Source organism: Schistocerca gregaria, chromosome 4 (genome assembly GCF_023897955.1).
Source record: "Schistocerca gregaria isolate iqSchGreg1 chromosome 4, iqSchGreg1.2, whole genome shotgun sequence".
NCBI lineage: Eukaryota > Metazoa > Arthropoda > Insecta > Orthoptera > Acrididae > Schistocerca > Schistocerca gregaria.
Genome location: NC_064923.1, coordinates 220,224,583 through 220,248,837, shown reverse-complemented (window position 1 = coordinate 220,248,837; position 24,255 = coordinate 220,224,583). Strand labels below are relative to the sequence as shown.

Below are 24,255 nucleotides of genomic sequence, written 5' to 3'. Positions count from 1 at the left end.
TGGTGTACAAAATACTTAAAATGCTTGAAGCACTAACTGCGCTGCCCCCCTCCCTATCAATAATACTACTAATTTAAAACAAATCTGGAATAGAAACATTAGTTAATCATGTTTTAATTCCTTCTGTAATTTTTGCCATTCATCAGCATCATCTGTCATGATTCAACTGTAACCTGTGTTCACTGCCCTATCTCTAAAATAAGTTCCATTACACTCTACTCTAAATGGTAGCTTTCATTTTAGTATGTTCTATAAAAATTTATGATTAGTGCATGCGTACCAGTTTGGTCCTTTTTAAGTAATACATAATGCTTTCATGAGTTGTCTCATTTTAATTTCTGACCTGTCTCCTCTCAATTTTTACAACCTTCAGGTATTATTAATGTGTGATTTTAATTTCCTGTATTTTTATACAGTACATTCAGTTCCTTTCTACCATTCTGATAGGTCTAAATGCTGTTCACATTTCTTCCATACTTTCCACAAACACCTCAATAACATCACACATTGCTTATAATTAAGGAGTTTCACTATAACATTCATGATTGCAGCTTGATTGAGAACTTACCTTCATGAGTCACAACTTCAGTGCCATCTATAGGATTTGTTTTTCCAGGAATATTTTTACCAAATGATAAATGTGTTATACGATGTGATGTGTTGAAACTGGAGGAAGAAAATGGCTGCACATCATGCACTGGAAATAAGCACAGTAAAATTAGTAACTGAAAACTTACTCACAGGGAATGAATAATAAATCTGTTAATAACTTGTATTGACCCAATTACGCTTAAGATAGCTATTATTATTTACTTTACAAAAAAACACCAATGACACTACACTCATAATTGTAGTACATATCAAAATAGTGTGTACATAAAAAAATCTGGTGGTATTTCACAATTCAGGGCCTTTCCTTATGCAAAGATTTCGTGATACAGCATTGCAGCTTCCCTCAATCTGTAATTATGAACAACACTGTTAATGTTTTTGATACAATAACTTACATATACATAGATACTCTGCAAGCCACCATACGGTGCACGGCTGAGGGCACCCCGTACCACTACTTTTCATTTTCTTTCCTGTTCCACTAGCAAATAGAGCAGGGGAAAAATAAATGTCTGGATGCCTCCACATGAGCCCTAATTTATCATATCTTATCCTGGTGGTCCCTACAAGCAAACTATGTTGGCAGCAGTAGAATAGTTTGGCAGTCAGCTTCAAATGCTGGTTCTCCTAATTTTCTCAGTAGTGTTTCTTAAAAAGAATGTTGCCTTTCCTCCAGGGATTCCCATTCGAGTTCCTGAAGCATCTCCGTAATATGTGTTGTTTGGGCCTACCAGTAACAAATCTAGCAGCTCGCCTTTTAATTGTTTCGATGCCTTTCTTAAATCCAGCCTGGTAAGGATCCAAACACTCGAGCAGTACTCAAGAAAAGGTTGCACCAACATCCTATACAGGATCTCCTTTACCTAAAATTCTCCCAGTGAACTGAAGTCGACCATTCGCCTTCCCTTCCACAGTTCTCACATGCTTGTTCCACCTCATTTGCTCTGCAACATTACGCCCAGATTTTTAAACGACTTGACTGTGTTAAGCAGAACACTAGTAATACTGTATCTGATCATTACAGGTTTGATCTCCCTACCCATCCACATTAACTTTCATTTTTTTACGTTTAACACTAGCTGCCATTCATCACATCAACTTGAAATATTGTCTAACTTTTGTTATATCTTCCTACAGTCACTCAACATAACTAAGATGCCTTGATCAGAAGTCTTGAGAAAAAGGCTAGGTTCCCAAGAATCTTATCAAGAATTTCAAGAAATATTGAACTGTCCTGCCCCCTCTCCTTACACGGTGTGCAAATCAATGTACTATTAGTATAATAACCAGTGGCATACACTGAAAATGTTGGTACAGCAAGCAACATTGAACTTATCTACTGTATTGCTCACTCATTGTGGTGTTATCTGTAGTAAATTCCGCTCTGTTATTCTTCTTGCAGGACTACTCAATAATGTCACCAACATATCGGTTTAGAACCTTCATCTGCACCAGCAGATCCTTTACTATGGAATTGAACAGATGACTTCCTTAATGAAAGACATTCTTTTCAGTGTGGAAAACAATTGTTCTACTGATGAAGTTGTAGCCAGTATGATTAATATCAGTTCATTGAGTTTATAGAGTACAGGAAGTCATGTGTGACATTCATTGTGAGACAGGAAACTTTGAATTTCCTTCACAGACTTGGCTTCAAGATTACATGACATGAACATTGCAGTCACTTCAAACTTGAACCTAAAAATATCAAAAAAATTTCCTATTTATTGTCCTTAAGCTTTCAAACACCTCCTTAACAAACACATTTTCAAAGCTTGAGAACTTATCTGAGTTGAACATTTTTGTAAACTTTAAATCAGGCAGCAATTCAAATCTAATGTTTAACTGCATGATTATCGTATCTGGTATCTCCAGGTACAGCCTCCTGTAGTCATCCTTTATAGATGTTTCAGTGCAGTTTTCCTTTCTTCATTTTCCTGGAGTATCAAATATGCTTTCAGCCTTGCACAATGTTTTTTCAAACCCATCACATGTCTTAGTACACAGCTCTTCTTTTGTATCTTCCACTTCTTTGCTATATAACATGTCTAAGAATTTTGACTGCACAATGTTAAAAGTAATGTCTGTCAGTAAATTCAATTCTTCAGACACAACATGAAGTTAAAACTGAAAATGTCATAACATCATGAGAAATCCACATGCTTCACTAACAGCACTTGTGCCCCAATTTCGTGTATTTTCCAAATTGCACTCATACAAATCTTCAAGTTTGCCCTTACAATCTGCCATAATTTGTACCAAGTGACTTCAATAATTTCATATTATTGTTGGAAATCTCTTCTTCACTACTGTATCTAATAAGTTGGTTCTTTTCAAGGAATGGCCAAAAAATGGTACAAGACCACTTATATTAGCAAAAGGACATTCTACATTTACTCATACACTGTCATACCTGTGATAAAACCAAATTCAACTTGTTGGTATAAAAGTGCACAGATACTGCATGTGGAATTACTTCTCTAACTTTTTGTCTGCACACCATTTGAAGTGCTGTCAAATATGAATAGAGTTGACAAATGAGATTTGTGACATCCAATATTTCATCTAGTAAAATAGCAATAAATGTTGCTTCTCTCTTATAAGTTTTTATTTCGGAAGTGGTTTCATAGATATGTCATCAAACTCGGCCAACAAATGAATTAACTCCATGCAATTACCTTGATTGCAGCTTTCCCTGTGTCCTCGAAATGATAATTCTTGTCATCATAAAATGTCATCATAAAATGCACATGGCTGCTGTAAATCTCTTTAAGTATTTGCTGGTTCTGTTTCACTGTTTCATTGAGCTTTAAAATGCTTGCACATTTATTTTCACTTAACTGCAAATCAATCCTACTTTTACCAAATGTTTTCTGCCTTGAAGCTGCAGTGTGCAGTTTAAGGTCAAATAATCACAATATTTACTGTCCAAGGAGATTTGTCCTTTCTGAGCAACAAACATGGCCAACGAAAGAGTTTACACAATGTTTCACTGCTGCAGATTAAATGTTCAAAGTCAATGGCTCCTTCTGGCAGAATGGGTGAAGGAAAAGAACTGATGAGGTATAGAAAATGGGGAAAGTTGCCCAGAACCCTGGGTCAGGGGACAGGGGAGACTTACCAGATAGGAGAGACGGAAAGACTGATTGTTGGGAACCTGAGAGCTTAAAGGTGGAAGTGATGCTAATACACAAATAGATATTACCGACAAAACATTGTGCATGAGTTAACAAGAGTGGAAAGCTGTATGCGGTAGAGATGGGAGAAATACACAGATCAGAAAACTGCGAGGGAGTAAAGACAGATATAGTTACTGAGAAAAATTGCTCATACTGGAGAAATTAACATAAATTAAGGCCAGGTGGGTGGCAACATGTAACTCCAGCTTCCACCTGCAGAGTTCTGAGAAACTGGTGTCTGGGGGAGGAATCTAGATGACAAGTGTGGTGAAACAGGCACCAAGATCATGACTGACAGTTGTAGAGCATGAGTATACACCCTGTGCATATGCCAATTCACCCTAACTGATAACTTAGTGGTAGCCAGGCATATGTAAAAGGCCGAACAGTATTTGTATGACAGCTGGTACATGACATGTGTCATTTCACAGGGGGCTTTCCCCTTGATAGTATGTTTTGCCATTTACATATGCTGGTATAGGTAGTGGTAGGAGCGTGTACAGGACAAGTCTCACAGTGGGGATGGTCACAGTGGTAGGAGCTGTAGAGTGGTAGGAGCTGCAGGGTAGGAAAATGGGTGCAGGTGGAGCATAAGGTCTGTCAAGGATATTGTGGAGATTGGGAGGTCAATGAAAAGGTATTCTATGTGAGATGAGCAAAATATAGGACAGAATGGACCTAATTTCAGGGCATGGTTTTAGGAAGTCATGGTCTTGTCAAAGTCGCTGATAAATACATTCAAGACAAATATAATACTAAGTGATAAGAGGTGTACTCCTAAGTTGTTTTTTGTAGGGATTAGCAGTACAAGGATTGGATGTGATAGCCTGGGAAATCTGCTTTCAAACTAGGCTGGTAAGGTAACTACATCCAGTGAAGGCCGAGTTGAGAATGGTGGGGTATTGCTGTCAAGAGTCTACATCTGGACACATGCATTTGCCTTGAATACCAAGACTGTACAGGAGAGAATGTCTGACACAAAGTATGGCAACTGTCAAAATGTAAATATTATTGTTTGTTAGTAAGTTTAATGTACGCAGAAGTATGTAACTGATCCTTGGTGAGGATGAGGTCAACATCTAGGAAAGTGGCATGGAATTCAGAATAGAGCAATGTGAAATTTAAAAGGGTGAGATTCAAAGAATTTTAATAGCTCAGCTTTATCATAAGTCTGAGATGGCAAAGATGTCATCAATGTGTCTAAATCAAACCAGGGGCTGAAGGGTAATAAATCCTATGAAAAACATATACTATCAAAGGGAGAGCCACCTGTAAAACTAGACATATCGTGTACCAGTTGTCATGTAAAAACTGTTGGGCCTTTTACATGTATGACTACCACCAAGTTATCACTAGGCAGGACACAGGCAGAAGGTGTATACAGCCAACACACAATATCCTGTTGCACAGCATGCTCTACAACTTGAAAGTTGTGATCTTGGTGCCTGTTTCACCACACATACCACCTGGTCCCTTCCTACAGAAAAAGAGTACCTGAGAACTCCGCAGGTGCGAAATTGCATTACTTGGCCTTGGTTCTCGCCACGCCTGGTCTTAATCTATGTTAATTTCTTTGGTCTCAGCATTTCTTCTCAGTAACTATTTGTTTCTTCACTTGCTTTCAGTTTCCTTACCTCTCTATTTCCCCCATCTCTAACACACAAAATGCACTTAGCTTTCCACTCTTATTTACTCATGCACAATGTTTTGCCAGTAATCTCTGTCTTGTGTGTTGCCCTATCTTTCACTTTTAAGCTCTCAGGTTTTTAAACCTAGTCCAGTAAATCTCTCTAGACCGGGGTTATGGAGGGCTTTTCTGAACTCTCACCATACCTTACCAGGCATTCTCCTTCATCCCTCTTCCATCTGCTTTGACCCTTCTGCCAGAAGAAGCAGCCACTGGCTCCAGAATCTTGCAGTTTTCAGTACCTTTATATGTGTTTTCTTCTGTCACCACTTGGTGAGTAGATTTTTTATTTATCCAATTACATTATATTTTCAAAAACTGATAATTTTTGTTGAGATTAAATATTCACATGAAATTTCAGCATTTGTCCTCTGCCTTTAAACTGGTGAGAGAGGGGGTAGTTTGGCCATTTTCAACAAGTTCTAACTTGAATGGCAGTGAGTGTAAAGGTTTATTAAAAACATTTACTATAACATCACTGTCACAACCACTCATTTTACAAAACTGCTGGTTAAAATATTATTCAGACACATTAAACACGATGCATTCTTCCATCTCTTAACTCACTAATCCACATTGAATTCAGGGTAGAGAAAACATGTTGAATGCAACACACACATTTGGGCTAGCAGAAGAGAAAACATGCTGAATGTAGTCTTCCTACTTGCATACATTTACCCATGTTTCAAGCGAGCTTGGCATGATGTCACAAATGGCCAAATGAGACTTGAGACTACCAAAGTGCCTTGATTACATTTCAGTAACTATTACAGAAGTGCTCATGCAGGTGCAACATCTCTTGTTCAGCTACGAAACTAGTTATCGGTTTAAAGGAACGAAAATATGGATTGTGAAATAGGTATTACAGTATAAATAAAACAAAAAGAAACTTCCACATGGGAAAAATATATTAAAAACAAAGATTCCAAGACTTACCAAGCGGGAAAGCGCCGGCAGACAGGCACATGAACAAAACACACAAACACACATACAGAATTACGAGCTTTCGCAACTGGCAGTTGCTTCGTCAGGAAAGAGGGAGGGAGAGGGAAAAATGAAAGGATGTGGGTTTTAAGGGAGAGGGTAAGACTCCTTACCCTCTCCCTTAAAACCCACATCCTTTCATTTTTCCCTCTCCCTCCCTCTTTCCTGACGAAGCACCTGCCAGTTGCGAAAGCTCGTAATTCTGTGTGTGTGTTTGTGTGTTTTGTTCATGTGCCTGTCTGCCGGCGCTTTCCCGCTTGGTAGGTATTACAGTATGATTTATATATTGCAAGTGGACTTATATTTCATAGAGCATGGAGAATAAGCCCCTGGTAAGAACTATTCCCTACGTGTGCAGCTATCAGGTATCTGTTCACAGAGCTATAGTTAAACCGTGTAGCACCTGTTGCGGTCCCAAATAAAGTTACAAGAACAAAATGAACAGTCCACTTGCAGCAGTGTCAGTACTGGACTTTCAATTGTTGCATTTTTGGTTGATCTGCTAGAACATCTGTTCTAAGTTCATAGGTAAGTAACAGTTTATCTAAAAACAGGAATGACAGGACTACACAGAGTTTTGGTAGTAGTTAGAAACAAGTACATTTTATTGTTTTACACTGCATGAAGCTGTATTAGTCTACAACTTGTGTTCAAATTCATAAATCCTAATTTGAGAGGAAGGGCCAGTTTGGAATAATTGAAGAACTAGTTTAATCAGCTTTTAAAGAAAGCAATCTAATTTTTCTGTATAGAAGACATTACTTAATTTATCATTTTCCTTGTAATTTTAGGTTTTCACATAGCACGTCCAGAGCCGCAGCCCAAATATGTGTAATAATTACAACCATATAGTGTTCAATTTTTTCCCCCACTATTTTGGATTTACAGCAGTCTCTGTATGTTGATACTGTCGCAGTAATTGATCCCCCTCAACCAATAATGTTAATTTGCCTTCCTATCAGAGCACCGTATTTGTACTCGTCTTCCCATGAAATACAATAAAATAGAAATTGTAGTCCATATTTCAAACTTTTGGAACACTCTTATCAATGAATCTGTGGAATTATGACTGTCTGGAGACCTTGTCAATTGGAATGGCAGTTTCCAGTTAGATAATGCATCTAATTCTGCTGAAGAACAACTTCGTGCTCTATGTAGCCAGTGTAGTTGTGAAGATGGAAGGTGCTCATACCAACACACAAACTTGCAAAAGATGCACAAGCACCCTAGCAACACATGCAAATTGGTAACTGGGTACACAACATATGCACGAGAGTGATATTAAAAAGGAGACCTCAGTGCACTTTCGCTAGGCTACACCCAAAGATGCCCAGAAGACTGTGGCAGGAAGTTGGTGACATCTGGCAGTTCACCTGAAATTTCATGGAACAATCTATATGCTGGGAAAGTTTTAGATTTCACATGGTAAAATAGATAAAATGTAGAGACTATTAGGAATGTAATCCTAAAAGTAAGGTCTCCTATATTTTTATAAGTACGTAGACCTGTTTATTTCTACAATGGTTTACATCAGTTTACAGCTTGAACATTTAGCTATTTTTCGATATAATCACCATTTCTGTCGATGCAATTTTGTAGATGATGCAGTTTTTGTATGCCCATGTCAGCTCGCCGCCATGCTGTTCAGAAAGTTATGAACCTCTTCTTTCACCTCGTCATTGGAGCTGAATCAATTTCCGGCCAAATGTTCTTTGAAACTAGGGAACAGGTGATAGTCACTGGGCTCCAAGTCAGGACTATAGGGTGATGAGTGGGTGGGTGATTATGTTCCACTGAAACTGCTGCAGGGCAACAACAGTTTGCCGAATGATGTGTGGGCGAGCGTTGTCATGGAGAATGTGTACACCCTTGCTCAACATTCCTCTTCTCCAGTTCTGAATTGCCCGTTGGAGTTTTTTCAGAGTCTCACAGAACCTGTCAGCATTAATTGTGGTCCCAGTTGGCATAAAGTCGACCAACAATACCCCTTTCTGATCCCAAAAAATGGTTGTCATGACTTTACCGGCAGACGGTGTTTGTTTGAATTTCCGCGGCTTTGGCGAAGAAGGATGCCGCTACTGGCATGATTGTTGCTTGGTCTCAGGTGTAAAGTGGTATGCCCAGGTTTCGTCACCCATGACAACTGAGTCCAGAAAATTGTCCAGTTCAGCTGCAAGGCGGTGAAGAAATGCACAGGAAGCATCAACTCATTGCCGCATGTGGCCCTCAGTCAGCATGCATGGCACCCATCTTGCGCACACCTTCCAGTAGTTCAATGTTTCCGTTAAAATCTGTGAGCAATGCTTCGGGAAACCTCAGGAACCAACATGCAGAGATAATCCAGGGTGATCCACCGATTTTCACGCATGCTTTGCTCAACCGTCAACACTGTTTCCTCAGAAATTGATGGTCTCGAGCTCCTTTGTTCATCGTGAATTTCGGTCTGACCAGCTGCAAATTCTTTACACCACTTACGAACATTTTTGACATCCATGCATGACTCACCATACACTTCTGTCAATTGGCGATGGATTTCAATCAGTGCAGTGCCCTTTGCATTCAAAAACTGAATAATTGCGTGCAATTCACACTTGGTGGTAACATCCAACGGGAGCTCCATTCTCAAAGGCTGCCAAGCCAAGACTGAGCGCCTCAGAGTGGTGTGCGCATGTTTACACACAGTGCGTGAAGCACTCTTCATAACAGTGTAACCAACTGCCACACAAACAGAGTTCTGTACTTATAAAAAATAGGAGACCTTACTTTTGGGATTACCCTTGTACAGTAGAAATATCACATTTTCTTACCACACAGAAGTCTGTCATTTTATCTATCAGTCAGTTAAAAAATCCCAAATTAAAAATTGCAAATTCCTTAGCAAAAGAGCTCAAAATTCACAATAAGTAAACATGGCCAGCCATTTATTGAATTAAAAGGTTGAGCAAACTACTTCTAGCCTGGACAACACACAAAATTTTATGTTTCTTTCTAAAATAGCAATGTGAACAGTTAAAATAAAGGGCAGGTTCCCACTTAAGTTTGCTTCCGTCCTCTCATCATAATAAAGAGCACACTCCATTAAAATGAAGCAAAATGCGCCTCCTCAGCCACACATTGTGCATTCATCACACCGGGGTATATAATCTCATGCATAATGGATAGTGCTTTATACTCAAGAGTATCAAGGTGAAATTAAATGATCCTATGACTTTACTGACTGAGGGACTCCATCACGGGTTTTTCTGTCAGCGGGTGTAGTTAACATATCAAGGTAAAGTTTATTTTGTCATAGTTTCCTGTATGAAGTACGGCTATTTTTCATCCTGCATGTTGGACATGTCTTTGACACAACTGTGATTACGGCCAGTGGGAGAATGGCACAGTGTCATCTCTGCATGCCTCCTGCATTGCCATATCTCTTTGCTCATTTCACCATATTTTCTCCTGGTCCAGTACCCATTCAAATTATATACACACCTTCTACTGTTGCAGAGAGGAAGGTGGTCCTATATGTTATGGGTGATTTTTCTCATTTGGTCACATTACTTTTAGGGCTTCAGGAATCTGAGCAAGACAAAAACTTCCTTGCTTGATGACACCTTATCTGCTGCAGTGCCTTCAGGACCTCTCAGAGCTCAATGTTATGTGTATGAACACTGTCAGGAAGATGAAGCTGAGGGCATGCCAAGAAAAGACAAGTGGGCAACCAATGATGTCACCTTGTTTTGAGCTGAAGTTCATATACAATGTGATAAATTTGTTGTGCTAAATTCTCTCAAAACTGCAGCCCACTCACAAACAGTAGACACAGGAGAGAGGTAGATTCTGTCTTAATATAGTTTCAATACGCATTCAGAACAGTGCAATTTTGTCTGCTGATAACCATGATACACTCAGAGTATAATAACAAGTATACAATTTACTCAAAGAATTATGGGTTTATAAAATCCAGCACATGACACTGCAAAGCAAATGTTCAGCAGGAGTCCAAGCAACATTGGGTGTGCCATAGGGAAGCATTAGAGGATCATTAATGTTCTCAATAAAGATTCATCGCTAGATATGGTTAATAGCAGTCTCACTGCCTGCAATGTTGCTGCTTTTTCCTACAAGCATGTGTTTTTGTTGGCTGCTCATTAAAAAAATACAGAATAAATTGTTGCTTCAAATGGCAGCTCCTTTGAATATAAATAAAATCAAGTTAATGAGAGTTTAGTAGCACTTGACAAAGATTAGTGATATACTGCTAAGGAGTCTCCCTCCAATCTGCAGGTCATACTGTAAAGCAATATGAAATGGGGCAAACATCTGAAATCAGCTTTATAGAAGATAAATGGAGGATACATTTGTTAGCATGATTCTGGGGAAGTGTAATGAAACTGTAAAGGAAATTGCACACAATACACTAGTAAGACTTATTCTACACTACTGCTCTAGTGGTTGGAATTATTATCAGTAGTTACGCATTACTGACTGATTAACAACTTCATGGTAACTGGTGTTTAAATACTGGTTTTAAAACTATTAAAATGTAAAACTGAATGAAAAGCCCAACAGTCCACTGTAGCTCATCATCATCATCATCATCATCATCATTTAAGACTGATTATGCCTTTTAGCGTTCAGTCTGGAGCATAGCCCCCTTACAAAATTCCTCCATGATCCCCTATTCACTGCTAACATTCGTGCCTCTTCTGATGTTAAACCTATTACTTCAAAATCATTCTTTACCAAATCCAGGTACCTTCTCCTTGGTCTGCCACAACTCCTCCTACCCTCTACTGCTGAACCCATGAGTCTCTTGGGTAACCTTGCTTCTCCCATGCGTGTAACATGACCCCCACCATCTAAGCCTGTTCGCCCTGACTGCCACATCTATAGAGTTCATTCCCAGTTTTTCTTTGATTCCCTCATTGTGGACACCCTCCTGCCATTGTTCCCATCTGCTAGTACCTGCAATCATCCTAGCTACTTTCATATCCGTAACCTCAACCTTGTTGATACGGTAACCTGAATCCACCCAGCTTTCGCTCCCATACAACAAAGTTGGTCGAAAGATTGAACGGTGCACAGATAACTTAGTCTTGGTACTGACTTCCTTCTTGTAGAAGAGAGTAGATAGTAGCTGAGCGCTCACTGCATTAGCTTTGCTACACCTCGCTTCCAGTTCTTTCACTATGTTGCCATCCTGTGAGAATATGCATCCTAAGTACTTGAAACCGTCCACCTGTTCTAACTTTGTTCCTCCTATTTGGCACTCAATCCATTTATATTTCTTTCCCACTGACATTACTTTCGTTTTGGAAATGCTAATCTTCATACCATAGTCCTTACATTTCTGATCTAGCTCTGAAATATTACTTTGCAAACTTTCAATCGAATCTGCCATCACAACTAACTCATCCGCATATGCAAGACTGCTTATTTTGTGTTCACATATCGTAATCTCACCCAGCCAGTCTATTGTTTTCAACATATGATCCATAAATAATATGAACAACAGTGGAGAGAGGTTGCAGCCTTGTCTTACCCCCGAAACTACTCTGAACCATGAACTCAATTTACCGTCAACTCTAACTGCTGCCTGACTATCCATGTAAATACCTTTAATTGCTTGTAAAAGTTTGCCTCCTATTCCATAATCTCATAGAACAGACAATAACTTCCTCCTAGGAACCCGGTAATATGCCTTTTCTAGATCTATAAAACATAGATACAATTCCCTGTTCCACTCGTAACACTTCTCCATTATTTGCCGTAAGCTAAAGATCTGGTCCTGACAACCTCTAAGAGGCCTAAACCCATACTGATTTTCATCCAATTGGTCCTCAACTAATACTTGCACTTTCCTTTCAACAATACCTGAGAAGATTTTACCCACAACTCTGATTAAAGAGATACCTCTGTAGTTGTTACAATCTTTTCTGTTTCCATGTTTAAAGATTGGTGTGATTACTGCTTTTGTCCAGTCTGATGGAACATGTCCCGACTCCCAGGCCATTTCAGTTATCCTGTGTAGCCATTTAAGACCTGGCATTCCATTGTATTTGATGAGTTCCGACGTAATTTCATCCACCCCAGCTGCTTTATTGCACTGCAGTCTATTGACCATTTTCTCCACTTCCTCAAATGTGATCCTATTTCCATCATCATTCCTATCCCATTCTACCTCAAAATCTGAAACATTACTGATTGTATTTTCACCTACATTGAGTAACTCTTCAAAATATTCCCTCCATCTGCCCAAGGTATCCACAGGATTCACCAGCAGTTTTCCTGACCTGTCCACAATACTTGTCATTTCCTTCTTACCTCCCTTTCGAAGACCGCTAATTACACTCCAGAATGGTTTTCCAGCAGCTTGACCCATGGTCTCCAACCTGTTTCCAAAGTCTTCCCAAGATTTCTTCTTGGATGTTGCAATTATCTGTTTGGCTTTGTTTCTTTCTTCAACATAACTTTCTCTGTCTACCTGAGTTCTAGTATGTAGCCATTTTTGATACGCCTTCTTTTTCCTTTTACAGGCTGCCTTGACTGTGTCATTCCACCAATCTGTATTTATTTAAGTCGATCAGAGATGCACACTATCAGTTTCGCAACATTTAACTTGCATCTTCTGGTCCATGCCATACAGTAACAGTTGTGTGGCACAACAGCAGACATTAAACAAATTAGAAAAAAAAGTAGTACAGCCTATGCAAAAGAGTAATAAACATTCTCATGGCGTGTAAATGGAAATCTTTGGAAGGAAGGTTATGTTGTCCTTGGAAACACTGTGGGTAAATTCTGGAAAAAGTATCTGACGAAGAGCAGAGAAGCAGTATGCTGTCTTCATCGTGTATTCCACACACGGATTATGGGATTAAAATAAAGAGGACTGAGGCTGTTGGCCACGGCATACAGTGTTATTCTTCTGCACTCCATACACAATTGGACAGAAAGTCACCAATATTACAACAATTGTCTTGTGGGCTATTGTGTAGATATGTCAGGAACTAGTACTGGGGCTGAGTGTCACTGTAGATATGTATTACGGTATGTGTGTTAAATGAGAGCATATCTTGCAGAATTTGAAAAATTCTCAATGCTCATGCCTAACAAGAAGCATAGTCCTTACATTGTGACACTGTGGAACAATGAGAATGAAAACTGGCTCTGGCTGCTTGCCCGGTGTGGCTACAGCTGAGTGACAAATTTGTTATGCTTTCTGTTCACAGTGAATGTACAGTTGTTTGACTGACATGAACAGAAAGCAGTTGTATAGCTTCGTGAGGGTCTCCATAGGTCAACATTGTTCACTCTGTGTCATTCCTTTTTCTAAGTATAATTTTATTTATGTTAATCTACATAGAAAGGCGACACAAGATGTATTACATGTACCATAGTAGGTACTCAGAAATATTGGTTTATGGAACAACTGGACTCCCTAAGAGGCATTTCTATCACTATATGGCTCAAGAGAATGCAGTGCTTTTCACTTTCTCTTTATACGAGTTCAAAATAAAACAAGAAACTGAAATAAACTAATGTAATGCTGACAACACATCTTATTCTATGCTAAAATGAACAAAATATCTTATTGTCTATGAAATATCAATGAAAATGTAAGGAAATTGGATACATAAATAAATCTACTCACCAAGTGGCAGCTGGAGAACACACGTATATAAAGATATTGAAATCTGCAAGATTTTGGAGCTAGTGGCACCTTCTTCTGGCAGAAGGCTTAAAGGGGAATGAAGACAGATGAAGGAAAAGGACTGGGGAACTGCAGAAAATAGATACAGTTTGGAAACGTCACCCAGAACCCCAGGTCAGGGGAGACTTACAGGCAAGATGTAAAAACCTGAGAGCTTCCCCTTCAACCCTTATGCCAGAAGAGTGAGCCACTGGTTCCAAAAGCCTGCAAATGTATCTTTATATGTGTGTTCTCTTACTACTGTTTGGTGAGTGATCATTCTTTGTACATGTTAAACCTGCCAGCTGGACTGGTACTTGAACTGGGTTACACTTTTGTAGACAGGAGTATTCCCATAGAAAAGAATGGAGAAATAAGAGCAGTCTGATTATGCTTTGAATCTATCTGTAAAGCCTGGCAGAATCACTCAATTCGAAGAATATGGCTTGCAAAAGACAGCTTTGCAAGTTCAAGTTCCAGTCTTGCGCCCAGATTTAATGTCCCATATCACACTACCTTTCATTGTTATCATACTACCTTGGTACTTCCTCTGGCCATTTGTATATATTGACTTACCATGCACATGATTAATAGAGAAGCTCTGGCCAGGTGCTATATGGAAACTGCCCCCTACCTAAAGTAAAAATAAAATAATCTGTATAGTTTTGTTAGTGACAGAAACAATACAAAGATTACACAGTGGCTACATAAATATGAATCACTTGTTGACTTCACAGGAAATCTGAAGAGAACAAAGTAGTATTCTAGCATCTTTATAGAAATCATACTCACAGAGCTTTTGTTGGGGGAGATGTATTTGGAAATTCTTTTTACATGGAATCCAGGGCACAAGTGAGTAAGAGATAGCAAATCAAACAGAAAAAAGTGGTAATAAGGATTTCACTTTTTCATTCCAGCCCACTACAGCAATGGAAGAGTCAGTTTTTACAATTAACAAAATGCCGTCTGCAGCTAGAGTGTAAGCGTGCAACTAGCATCTTCTAGAATATCATAATCTTTGAGTCAAGAAAGTAGAAATGACTTGATGAAAATGTCAAATCATTCATAATAAATGGACTCTTTGGGGATCATCTTCTCAATGCCTTGTACAATCTGCCTAACTTTTTTGTGAGACCATTTAAAAAAAAATACTATTCATTCAAAATCCAACCACTCAAATAGAAACACACTGCTGCAAACTGAAATTGCAGCATTATGAATGCAGCATGCATCAACCATCAAATTGTCATGAAGTGTACTACATGCTTCTACATGCAAATTGTAGTATCTGCACCAGCATACATACATACATACATACATACATTCTTATGGATGTAGAAGAGCTGGCATGGGTCTCACGAAAGAGTAGTACAGAAAGCAATCACAGGTGGTGCACATCGAGTGTTGTATGGGCGGAACTGCTGATCCAGATGTTTACTTGCCTGCAGCAATGTGCTGGACCAGTTAGCTCTTACACTGAGACAGGCTAACTGGCTTTCACAACACACCATGCTCTGGGTTCCCATGCTAGTTGTTTTGGCGATCTGTACAGGTAGCATTTTGTGCTTGTTTCTATGCCAGTCTCTATGCACTGTTCAGACTCTCTGCTCCCTTGTAGACTGCCCCATATATCAAGATGTTCCTGTTCCAGAGTACTGCTCCCCAACTTTTGGATTGAGCACCTAGTGTTGGCTAGGTTAGAGCAGTCACACTTGTTCTGACAGGATTGTTCCAGGGCACTGCCATGCATGTACAGATACCAGAGTTGCAATGGAGGACTTTCTTACATGTGTGAATATTTTATTTATTTATATTTTCATAGTGTTAATTTGTGGGCACCGTGGACCTGTAATTTTTGCAATGGCGGCAGGAACAGTTATGCCTCCAGAAGCAATAATAGCTGCAGCAGGAGTAGATGCTGCTCAAACCAAATGCAGAATTGCTTTGCTCTCATGCTGTGCTGGTGACAGGGCAGATGCTTGCAAAAAAGCCTTCTCTCCCATGGCACAGTAGAGCACTTGCCTACGAAAGGCAAAGGTCCAGAGTTCGAGTCTCGGTGCAGCACACAGTTTTTATCTGCCAGGAAGTTTCAGGTTATTAGAATGCTCAAATGCAACTTACGTTGCCATTGGTAAATTCACTGTTGGCACAAAATGTTTCTTTTGTTTTTGGATTCCAGATTGTTGACAAAGTTGACTTAATGTACCAATCAGTCACCTTTCCTTTTGGACTCTTTACTGAATTTGTATGTCCAGCTGTTTGAGAATATATTGGGCTGGGCAAAAAATTTGAGGTCCATGTGTTCCTAATGCCATCATCAGTACCAAAAATTTTGTTGCTCCTGCCCTATCCTTTTTGCCATTTGCAACAAACTCAAGGCTGAGTCGCAGCAGCATTGGCAGGAACGTGGTGTTGTTTCCATTATTTCATCTAGTCAGTGGGCCACCCCTTTGGTAGTGATTCACAAGACAAATGGCAGAATGCTCTTTGTGGCAATTACAAACAAACCGTCAATGTACTCTGTGTCATGGATTTATTATTGTATTCCACATTCACAGGAAGTGCTGGTGAGGCTGTCAGGGGCCCAGTATTTTCCTGTATTTACTTATGTGATGCATATCTGTGTTTGCCAGTGGATGCTACTTCTCATTGTTTCTTAATGCCCTTGACCCTTTTGGGCTTTATCAGTTTAGTTGCTTGCCCTTTGGAATTTCTTCTGCCCCAGGAATTTATCAAAGATACATGGAGCATTTATTAAGGACATTCCCTGTTGCATCAACTACCCTGATGTCACCTGGGTCATGAGTTCTACAAAAAAATGTAGGTTTTTTGCCCCTAAGGTGCACCTTTCAGGCCATGTGCAAACAAAGATGACCTCATCCCAACAGATGAACAAGTCAATACCATTGTCAATGTGCCAACACCCAAGAACATGAAGGAGCTCCAGTCCTTTCTGGGCAAGGTTCCTTATTATACTAAGTTAATTCCCCAGGACACAGACATCTGCCATTCTCTTAACCAGCTCCAAAAGGGCATAAAATTAACATGGTCTGCAGATTGTCAATGGATTTTTTTCAGTTGCTCAAGCAGTTTTTGTGCTCTGCTCCCTGTTTGGCTGCTTTTATGCTTGGTAAGCATTTAATACTGACCACCAACACGTCCCAGTATGGCATTGGTACAGTCCTTTCACATCATAACCCATATGCCACTGAGCACCCCATTGCTTATGCATCAAAGACGCTATCAGTGACACAAGGTAAACTATTCACAGACAAAAAAAAAGCCAATGGCTATCATTTCCTGTATTAAAAAGTTTTACAGTATTTTGTACCAAGCAAGGTTCATACTCATCACTGACCAGAAGCCATTGACTTCACTGTTTGGCCACACCAATTGTAGAAGGGGAATTTTTTCTCAGTAATTATTGCTTTGACATTCATTGACCCAAAATTAAGTTCAATTGACAGGAGTCTTTTGTTTTCACATTGGATGATACCTTTCAGCAGATATTGTTTTTCTTTGATTGGGCAGGAAGTCACGGCCACCACGGCCCCTGACACCTCTTTTCCAGAAACCTATCTCAGCAGTCCAGTCGCGATGGCCCGAGCTTCCTCCTTCAGGAGCGAATTTGGCATGGCATACGTTTTTCACATTTTTGACATTGTCCATGGGTTCTCATGCTTGTCGTGAAGAAGCACAGCTGTGGACCAGTAATACCTCCTGCATTACATCCTCACATAGAGCAGCTGATGCATGTGTCACATTGGTGTATATCTCACATGGAGGCTTTGGCATGGCGATACATCTACAGGATGATACGATTGTGACAATGAACATCTTGTATGGATGTGCACAGCCTGTGAAGGAAACCAGGCTGCACTACTGAGTCAGTATTCCTTTTGGCCAGTCCTGGAACACACTTGGGACAGGGTATACAACTTCTCAGGCCCTTTGCTGGAAACGTGGTTGTTGGTGGTGGATGCACTGTCCAATTTCCTGTTTGTAGCCAAACTGTCCTTCACAACAATTTGTGAGTTGTACGTCATTTTTTCCATTGAGGGCTCTTCTCAGCTCCTCATATATGATAACAGTTGGAAATTTATGTCGCTGGAGTTGGGTGATTTTCCTACTTGCAATGGTATTTAACATCAGACTACTGCTCATTTCACCCAGTTACTAACGCATAAGTGAAGCGACTTGTAAAAATTTTGAAGACTGAAATAAAGAAATCTGGATGTGCCTCATTCCACAACAGTGCATTGTCTAGTTTTTTAGCTATGTACCAGGTGATACTGATAAATGGCTGCAGGCTGGCCTAACATCTGCACGGATGCTAGCTATGGGGCCTTTTGAATTTGTTACACCTCAAGTCGCATGCCTTAGAATGTCACAGCCCACCACATTTTCTTCAGGGATGTCATTTGGGCCTGATCTATTGGCTAGCAGCAGCAGTGGCTGCCGGGTGTTGTGGTGGGCTACAAAGGCCGGCCTTTGTTTGTGCCAGGCGATGGGGTCAGTTGTTGTGTCTTCCAGATACAAGGCTTCCGACTGCGACAGCACGCACACCCACTGCCGTCCCCTACTGTGCCCTTTACCATACTATTTTGGCCTGCACAATATGGTGCGAGCAGCAATCACTGTCATTATTTCTGATGCTGAGCCCATAGATCTGAAACATGTACTCTCCTTTCATCACTTGGCTGTGAATGAGTCCTTGCACCCAATCGCAAACTTCTGCCATTCTGAGAGGTGAGTCGTCACTACCTACTTTGGTAGACTTGCTGCCAGGGAATCTCGCACCTCCTCCGGTTTTGCAACAGAGGTCATGGCAGAAACCGGCCCATTTTTGTTCCTATGTGGCCTTTTCAAGGGGAAGGGATTTATTATTCCTGCCAGCGGACATAGATGTGGATGCATATGAGCTGGTGTGGGTCTTGCAGCAGAGCACTTCAGAAAGTTATCATGAATGGCACACAAGGTGCATCATATGGGCGGACTTGCTGACCTAGGTGTTTATTTGTCAGTGGTGATAGGCTGGGACAATCAGTTCTTACATTAAAAATGGCTAACAAAGACCTGACTTTCGCTTTGTATCAAGTTCTTCCTCCTCTGGGGTCCCACTCCCCTGCTTCTGGGTCAAGTACCTACCATTGGCTACAGAAAAGACATCTGTGCTGACGGGAAAGTTCTGCAGCATTGTCACATCTGTGCAGATGCAAAACAAATGCATTTCAGCACATCTGCACAAACTAGGTAAGATAAGACTGTCTACATTCTGTGTATATGGAAAGATTACTAAGGGGGTACTTGATCAGAAATAGCATTTGAATGCTTTTTGTCAGTAGGATCTTGTTGTACCTCACATAACAAGAAGAAACTTCTACCAACATGAGCTGTAATTAGACAGCAGCAGGACTGTGGTCTATTGAGACTGCAGTTTATCACTCCGCAATATTGATGCTCATGTTGTGTCATGATTCCATGACGATTATGAAGATGCAAAATTGATGTGTTCTGGGGGGTCATACTCAATGTCATGGAGGATCTCAATGGCCCCAAGTAACTAATGACTGGGAGTACAGACATACTGTTTGCTCAGCCATGCAGATTCTTGGAGTCACATTACATACCTTGAGCCAGGAAATGGGCTTGTCTGCTGCAAGACAAATATGTACAAAGACAGTGTGATAGTTTCTAGAGTGTGATCCTCTGTCAGCATGGCAACCACCTGATACGACAACAGAGAGAGGTGCTCCTACAGTGGTGGGCTTAACAACACTGGACGAAGGAGTGGCACAGTGTCATCTTTTCAGATGAGTCTTGGTTCTGTGTACTGCTTCACAACTGGAGAACCCGTGTCTAGTTGTTCCAATGAGAGCAAACATCAGATTTCATTTCTCATCTTCAGGCCTAGAACATGATAGGAAGGTATGGGCAGCAATTGGCTACAGAACATGATGATCTCTGGTTCACCCAGTGAGTAATTTGGACAGCAGCTATTACATTTGTGTTTTGTTAAGGCTAGTGACTGTTCCCTACCTTCAAAATTTCTGTGATATTATCTTTCTGCAAGGTAACACAAGACGGAATGCTGCCTATTTTTCCCTTACCTACCTGCATACAAGGGGACTTTAACATACAGGGAGACTTAAACTGATGCCCTAGCCAGCACTTTCCCAGGTCTCTCGCACATTGGAAAGGTCCGATCATGATTTGCCAAAAGATTAACATGTCACCACTCACCAACCACTCTGATTGATAAACTCTGGCCGAGTTGGAACAGCATGGAATGATGTATACAAGTATCTCTTTTATCCAGTCCTCATTAATCTGGGTTATCCACAGTCATTTTTTGTTACCTTGTCCTTTTTTTAACATAAAAAGGATGGTATACAGTTGGTACAATATGGTATATGCACAGTCATTATGATGGAACCACAGATGACATACAGATCACCAGTCTAATGATTTTAGTAACCTTTACTGCAGTCAGTGTGGGTCTGTTCTTTACTGAGTTAAGAAGCTGTACCAGTATTGTTAGTTTGTTTCCTTGTTTTGAGTGTGTGTAAGTGAATTAGCATCCAAGCAAAAGAAAGTGGTTGTTTTGATGGACAAAGAGTCGGAAGCGCTAAATAGGACAGACAAAGGAGAACTGTAGAGAAACATAGCTGCAGAATATGGTATAAGGATATCAACTATGTCAGACTGGAAGAAGAACCAAAAAGAAGCTGAAGACCTCTGCTGCAAAATGATAACTAAAGACAGTTTGCAGAACTGTGGTACAATAAAGTAAGCAAGAAGGAAAACATTGGATGAAGCAATATTCATTTGGTTCAGTGAGGAAAAAAGAGTATGGTGTTCCAATATGCAATCCTATCTTGTGGGAAAAGGTCCTAAACTTAAACAGCAATTGCCCAATAATGATTATCACTGCACAGTCAGCCAAGCTTGGTTGGAAAGATGGAAACCTCATCAAGGCACAAGCCAGTTTTCAGTGATGGTTAAAAGCTGTTTGTGGGACACAGTGGCTGCAGAAAACTTTAAAAAAAGTTGAAGAAGTAATTTTCTCTGAAAAAACCCCTATCTACACAATCATACTGCTCTAAAATGCCACACAAGTTTGAAACAAAATACACAAACACACTGTTTCAGTACATAATCATAAATATGAACAGGCTGCAGCAACTCTCAAGTTTAATCGCCTAAGAACATTTTCCTGTTGTGGCAAAATAAAGGGTTTGTAGGTCTGCATTGCAGTAGATATTAGAGTTTTTGCATTTAGTAGAATATTTCTGGATGTTTGGCAATCTGTATTACGTCCTGTCCCACCCAGTCTGGATAAACGAGGTTCTTGTGCACTCGTATCTATCGTCCACACTCAGTCTGCCTTAGCGCTAACCCAGGTTAAAGCCACTGTTGTTGCCAGAGGTGGCAGTTCTGTGTACTGAACTTGGTGCCCTGCAAATTTAATCGTATGTTCTTCCTACAGTATCGTATATGCTTCCTGTCCTTCCTGGTGTTACAATTTTAATGGCTAGCAGTGTACTTTATTAGTATAAAAGAACGTCAAATAAGCAGACAAATATCTAACCTTGTTTTTAAAAAAAATGTGATGTTCATGAGGAAGATGATAATTAAAAAATAAGTAAAATATGCAATCAACCACAAAGAGATCAACTGCTTATATGCAGAAAACTGGAAATGAGCATATGGCATCATTGGCCAGGAGGCCCCTATTCGGGGAAGTTCGGCCGCCAAGTACAAGTCTTATTTCATTCAACACCACATTGGGCAACTTGCACACTGGTGATTAGGATTAAAGGATGATGAGGAGAACACAACACCCAGTCCACGAGCGGAGAAAATCTCCAACCTGGCCAAGAATCGAACCCGGGCCCACTAGCTTGGGAGGCGAGCATGTTACCACCCAGCTAAGCAGGTGGACTGCTTGCATGCAAGGAAGACAGTACAGATTGTCATAGATGAAGGGCTATTGAGGATGCAAAGTCCATTAATTAAATAAGTGTGAAGAAGGAGCCCTTACCATATTTCTGAAATTAAGAACTTTAAATTGTGTGTGGTCTTGGGAGTATGGGAAAAATTATCTCCAGATTTAATGTATCCAAAAGGAAATGTCTTTTCATAAGTCACCACTGGTTTGTTATTTACTGGGTATCTGTTACAGCAATTCAGATACAGACAAATAATTAAACATTCATCATCACGTCTCAAATCTCTGGCTTCATTATTCCTCTGCCATTAATTATGAACTCAAAGGGTGGTTGTAAAAAAAATCATTTTACCCACATATACAAGTTCATATAGCTACAGGCCCATTCTACACAGTTGTCAAGATGAAGACATTAAAGTTTATACAATGTATAATCTCAAGAATCTGCAAACAGGGAACAATGCATTTTAGCGTGTATATGTTTTTAAGACACATCTAAAATTAAAATAATAAATTGCAAAATAAAATTCCGACACCGTTTTCTGTTTGTTTGTTGTAAGCTATCCACTTATGAAATGAGTTGCTCTTGTTTAGAACAATATAATTTTTTTTTTCACGAATAAAGGCTTAGCAAATATAATAAAACTGTGATACAAAAGTGCACTGGTAAACAGTAAAAATGGCAGTACTCTTACTTACTCTGTTCACTTCCATGTAGCCATATATTTGACAAGCTTCAGTAAAAGCTGTTTTCAGTTTGTCTGAATAATTCTCCACTTGACACTGTTTAACATCTTGCAACTTGTCAATTGCCCACTGTTTTCTCCTGTATGCTTGTTTAACTTCCTCACATGTATTACAACACCTAAAATTTAACAGCATTTTCAGAAAACAAATTTTCACATATACAACCTATTTTTGTCTTTAAGTACTAGACACTATCTATCTAGCAAAATTTGGCAAAAGAATAATTCAACTGTACCAAAAAAAGACAATATGGCAACTTACTCATTTGGTCCACCAGCCCCATAGCAGCTTCCACAAGTTTCCTTTGTTGTGTTACTGTCCTGCAAAAACTAATATCAGTACATAACACAAACATCTCTCTGAGCTTCCATACAGACTGAAATTATTTACAGATGCTGATTGGCAAGGATGCTCCCAAATTTTTTGATAGCTCAATAATCATCACACATGTTCTGTTATGTTACACCAAGACTTGTTAGAGACACACTAAACACCAAAAGTGTAACAATATGTAGAAACATGAAGTAGGAACAACCACATAGTCTCTCAGTTGTAAATAGAGCAATTGGCAATGTACAGCACTGGTATAATTCTGGGAAATTGCAGTTTCTTCGTAAAAGAAATTGCACACAAAACACTTGTAACTGAATGCTGCTCAAGGAGCCATTGAGCATATATACAAAGAAGGTTGGTGTGAAAGACCATAGGCTTGTTTAATTAATGAGGACGTTTAACAGAAACAATGAAAAACTCTAACTGGTAGACGCTCAAAGAAAGATGCCATACATTTCGCAACAATCCACTTATGAAATTTCCAGAACTAGGTTTCTGGGAAGAAAGTATGAGGCCTCTTTAACCCACTACACATTTATGACATAGATATCTTGCAATGGAGCAGGATGAGAATTTAACATTGGATACAATGAAATGTACCTTTTGTTACATACTTTGCAGTAATTTGAAGAGGACAGATGTACACAGAGAAATAATGTGTGCTGAATGGGTGAATGGGACATATCTTGCAACAGGATATTTCACACAAAGGTAAGAAATCGACAAAAGGTCAGATGTAAGAGCAAAAAAGGGACAGAATACCATTTTAGGAGAAATGGAAAGGATTCTGGGGACAATATTCCTTATTACATAGCGTGGTGAATGGTATCTGAAGACACAGTACAAGATATTTTACAGTTCTTCTACTGCTGTATAACAGAGGGTAATAGGAGAATTACACCTTTGTAGTTGGTTGGTACAAGTACAAATAATGTGTTTGTGGACCAGATTTGGACAGGCACAATCTGTTGGTGAAAATCCTGACAAGGTGAACAGCAGGCCATTTCAACAATGTCTCGTGGCCTATGGGTGTCTAGGCACAACTGTTAGCTTGCCCACAGACAGCGAAAGGTAGTACATACTA

At 39.8% G+C, this 24,255-nt stretch overlaps 1 protein-coding gene across 2 annotated transcripts in view; it reads right to left on the bottom strand.

The window, feature by feature from the left end:
- The window catches only part of LOC126267117 (endoplasmic reticulum-Golgi intermediate compartment protein 3), a 92,895-nt gene that overhangs the window by 33,051 nt on the left and 35,589 nt on the right, over nt 1-24,255 (bottom strand). The window contains exons 5-8 of one of the 2 annotated variants that reach the window (XM_049972030.1): nt 23,100-23,167; nt 22,791-22,956; nt 14,717-14,774; nt 569-697 (exon numbers count right to left, since the gene is read on the bottom strand). In XM_049972030.1, coding sequence (XP_049827987.1) covers nt 569-697; nt 14,717-14,774; nt 22,791-22,956; nt 23,100-23,167 — 421 coding nt within the window. The remainder of the gene's footprint in view (nt 1-568; nt 698-14,716; nt 14,775-22,790; nt 22,957-23,099; nt 23,168-24,255) is intronic. The other variant, XM_049972031.1, reaches the window with a different exon arrangement.